This window comes from Sphaeroforma arctica (genome assembly GCF_001186125.1).
Source record: "Sphaeroforma arctica JP610 unplaced genomic scaffold supercont1.2999, whole genome shotgun sequence".
Lineage (NCBI taxonomy): Eukaryota > Ichthyosporea > Ichthyophonida > Sphaeroforma > Sphaeroforma arctica.
Window position 1 is genome coordinate 1 of NW_014037559.1, and position 4,293 is coordinate 4,293.

The window sequence follows — 4,293 nt, forward strand, 5'->3', positions numbered from 1 at the left end:
TATGTGTGTGTGTGTGTGTGTATGTATATATATATAGCGCGAAGAATATAGCGCACAAGAATTGATAATAATATACAAGGTCTTCATGATTTTATCGAATTTGTTCTTATTCTATTGTTCAGGTCTAGACGTTAGAGCGTAGAGAGAGATTCAAAAATATTGACCATACTTTCGTCTATATACCTACATTCTTCTATTGTTGTTCATGTCTAGACGTTCGGTATTTATACATGCGTTAAAGTACTTCTGCAGCGCATCACGCAAAGCCATGTCGTGTACCGCCTTGCTGCTGGTCCGAAACTGATACCATTCGTTATCCATCTCCAATGCATTCTATTTTTAGCATACCTACTTCCCAAATACAACGTATTTTGGATACTCCTTTCCATCCTGTACACCACCTTTGCGTACATATCTCTCTATCATGCCACCCAGTCAATTCGGATGTACCCCTTTCTCTGTGCAGGCTGTTGGCCATGACGACCATCTGCTTCGACATCTCTGTGATGGAGCTCTTCATGCCACTGATCACCGGCGGAACGGTAGGAGGCACTCGTACACATGCATTGCACAACCCTTGCGCGTACATACACCTGTGTGAATATTGTACCGTCGCCAGTGGGGTTAAGTGTTGTCTGGCAGATACTGTGACACTGCGTAGAAGGTAGCTTGCACTGAGGTACGTTTATTTCAGGGCACATACGTACAGAGATATATGTTAGCACGGACGTTTTCATACAAGCACCTATACTCCTGCATATAGATCCTTCTAGAGTGTGGGCACACTTACACACAGATACTGTATGGATTTGTATGAACTACTGAGTGGGTGTGTACAATTGCCGAAATTAGCATGTGCGCCTGCACATAGATCCTGCGAGCAGACACACAGGCTACTGTATGGATTTGTATGTACGTATACAATAACAGAGATTAACCAACCCCTAAAACCCTAAAATATCTATATGCGATCAATTTTAGTTGCAGCACCTAATATAAATACAGTACGATGTACATACACTCTCTCACCCCAGTCCCATATGTGTACGGTCCCCACACGCTCAGGTCATCATATGCAGCGCCAAAACACAACGAGATGGGATAGCACTGAAAACACTCATTGCGAACACCAAGCCGGATATCATCCAGGTATGGCCGACAACCCTAAAACCCTAAATCCCTAAATCCCTAAATCTTTGAATTTTAAAACCCTAAAACGCTAAATCTTTAAACCCTAAAATCCTACATCCCTAAATCCCTTCAACCCAAACCCTAAGCCTCTTTTACCGACTACTTGGTGAGCTTTGTAAAGTCAGCTGTGTATAACGCTAGACGCTTTTCAACTGCAATTGAAGTGCGTGGTTGGGGTTGTTTCGTGAGCGTGCGTTGGAATGCACCCTCGGGGCCATATTCAGGGCTCAGAGTGGGGTGTATTGGATTCTCGTGTTTTGGGACTACGTACACCTGTCCTGTTAGTTTTCGGTCAGTGATAGTGCGCCTGTTTTGTTAGTTTTGGGTTAAGGATAGTGCACCTGTTCCTGTTTGTCCTGGGTCATAATGTTATGTGCCTATCACCGGTTAATCTATATAATATGTGAATGCACTCTAATACTGCGGGTTTGATTGCTGTGTTTCGCTTGTACCAGGCCACTCGAAGCACAGTCTATCCGCACTTTATTTCTACATCATACGGATGAAACGTTACCTCTAAATCAGTATCAGTATATAAAGCTACATAAATTGAACGTTTGGCAATAACCTTATACATATATCTAACCCACGATATGCGGGTCCATCTTCGGGGTGTGTTCTGATACGAGCCATATCTGCATATGCAAATAAAACTAATAGTTTATTCGTATGTATAAATGCATCTATATCGATCCGACGGCAACTAGGTTAAACTCTTATCTTATATCCCAGCCAGTGGTCAGCGGATGACTGTGTGATTTGCCTTGGCATCTACAATTGCTATGTCTTGTTGGTGTCGCCCCATTGATCCCCTACACCCATGTGACATGTAAGTTAGGTACATAGATAAGGCTCTATTGCCTTCTCCCGACTCTGCACGTCCACATCAAACGGTCACGCTTCCCCCTCTCTACTGTGCTACGCGTGCATGTACATATCCTCACTGTCAAGTTGCACATCCCCACTCACAACCAGGCCACTCCGGCCACATGGTCTATTCTGATTGAGAGCGCGTGGGTCGGTGACCCAGAACTGACTATTCTGTGCGGTGGTGAGCCTCTGCCCGTGAGCTTGGCCAACAATCTCACGCCCAGAGTGAAGGAGTTGTGGTAGGTAGCGAGTATGCGAGGATCTATTAATAGAACACGAGCATCAATGATGTGTACGCGGAGACACCAGCGTTTACGTTCAGTGATAGAAAGTGAGGAAAGAGCTATTCATAGAATACATATGTGTACATATACATAAATGCACATAGGGGAAAACCATGTGAAGTGCATATGATATACACGTGATATACATAGGAATTACATAGGCTATAGATAAATGAGTGTGTAGGGATTAAACCCCTTTGCCGGAAAGTGAGCAAATCAATACAGAACAAAGCAATAGAGCAGCCGAGACAGGGCTGGTCGTATTACCAGGGCACTCGTAGAGTGAAAGACTCTAAACCATGATACACCGGCATCTGGTACTTATCTACCAACGCCTATACCTGAACTCATACCTACAACCACTCTGTTGACGCGCCATAACCCGTGCATCCGGTCCACAGGAATATGTACGGCCCAACTGAGGTGACGGTGTGGTGTACCGCTAAACGCATTGAGGGCAAACTCTCCTCTCCTCCCACCATTGGGCGGCCCATCCAAAACACCACGGCCTATATTCTGGGTATGCACAACAATGCTACTACTGTGGGGCACACCATTGCACCCGGGTGTACAGCCTGTGTGTCCTCGATCCGGTATTTTAGGGCCGGTTGTGTGGGCTGTGAACCATACTCAAGGATGAGATAGGAGGATAAGCACGCGATACACAACATTATCGAATACACGCGTTGGCGTATGTGTGAGTTACAAGTGAGGTGTCTGCACAGCGTGACTTCCACGGAATGGTGCCCCCATATCACACCAACCTCGTGTGCATGCATCAAAGGTACTATACACTCTCAACTACACCAACCACAGACACGTTAGACGTCCCCTAGACCTCTGTCACCGTCACCCTCTCCACTCAACCTACCAAACGTACTGTATTTTGCGACAGATAACCAAACGTACTGTATTTTGCCACAGATAACCAAACGTACTGTATTTTGCCACAGATATGGATACTCTACAGCCTGTGGCCCCGGGAAAGCAGGGCAAGCTATTCCTGGGGGGTGAACAGAACGCCCGCGGGTACAACAAGCGACCGGAAATCACAGCCGAGAAATTCATCCCCGACCCATTCCGCACAGATGTAGAGAACCCCATCATGGTAGGTACATAAGGAGAGCATTCTTACAGTGTAGGTACATAAGGAGAGCATTCTTACAGTAGATGAGGTGCAAGGGAGTGGATGGTAGTAGGTAACGTGTAAGTATTGTGGGGTTAGGTCTGGTTGCAGCGTCACTATGAGTGCTTCTCACGTTGCTTATAAGCTTGAGATGTGAAGTTTTGCAGTTGGACCGTTGTGCGCCTGTTCGTATGCACTTCCAGTGAGGGCAGGCCGCTTGAAGGTGTCCTGGTTTGGATTTTAGGGCCGTGTACACCGATTTGCTCGCTTGATGTCCCGGGTGCAGCTTAGCCCAATAGATTACTGTGTTGTTATTTAAATTCAAAGACAATTGTAAAAGTTCGGGACACGACTAGAAAGCGTTCAGGACTGACCAGCTGGTGCGGCTGTTCATGTGTGTGTGATATTGTGTGAGGCGTCTTATTGCACTGCCCCCCTTTCTCGTGCCCTATTTTCACGTGTACTGGTAGTATCACTTAGCCTTCGATTTGCTGTTCCATTGAACTGTAGTCCTTTAGCGCGCACTCGTAGTATGCGTTTCCTCGTCTTAAGGTGTTGGCTGTTATCACCAACGCAACGTAAACGTTTTGGTATCCCTCAACAGTACGACTCTGGAGATCTAGCACGCTTTAATGACGACGGTGAGATCATCTGCTGTGGCAGGGCGGACTATCAGGTCAAGATCAATGGCTTCCGCATCGAATTGGGGTGAGCAAAATGTAGCTGACCCATACACACACACACATATATATATATATATATATATATTTATATATTATTTATATATATATATATATATATATATATATATATATATATATA

General features: G+C 45.3%; 1 protein-coding gene across 1 annotated transcript; it reads left to right on the top strand.

Annotated features, from left to right (window-relative positions):
* Positions 1-464: 464 nt before the first annotated feature.
* Positions 465-4,179, top strand: SARC_13194 (hypothetical protein; the record flags this gene model as incomplete). The annotated part of the gene is made up of 6 exons (XM_014292681.1): positions 465-542; positions 1,066-1,149; positions 2,167-2,300; positions 2,747-2,865; positions 3,299-3,453; positions 4,076-4,179. Coding segments are annotated over exons 1-6 (662 nt in total), but the record flags the coding sequence as incomplete, so codon positions are not given.
* Positions 4,180-4,293: the final 114 nt, after the last annotated feature.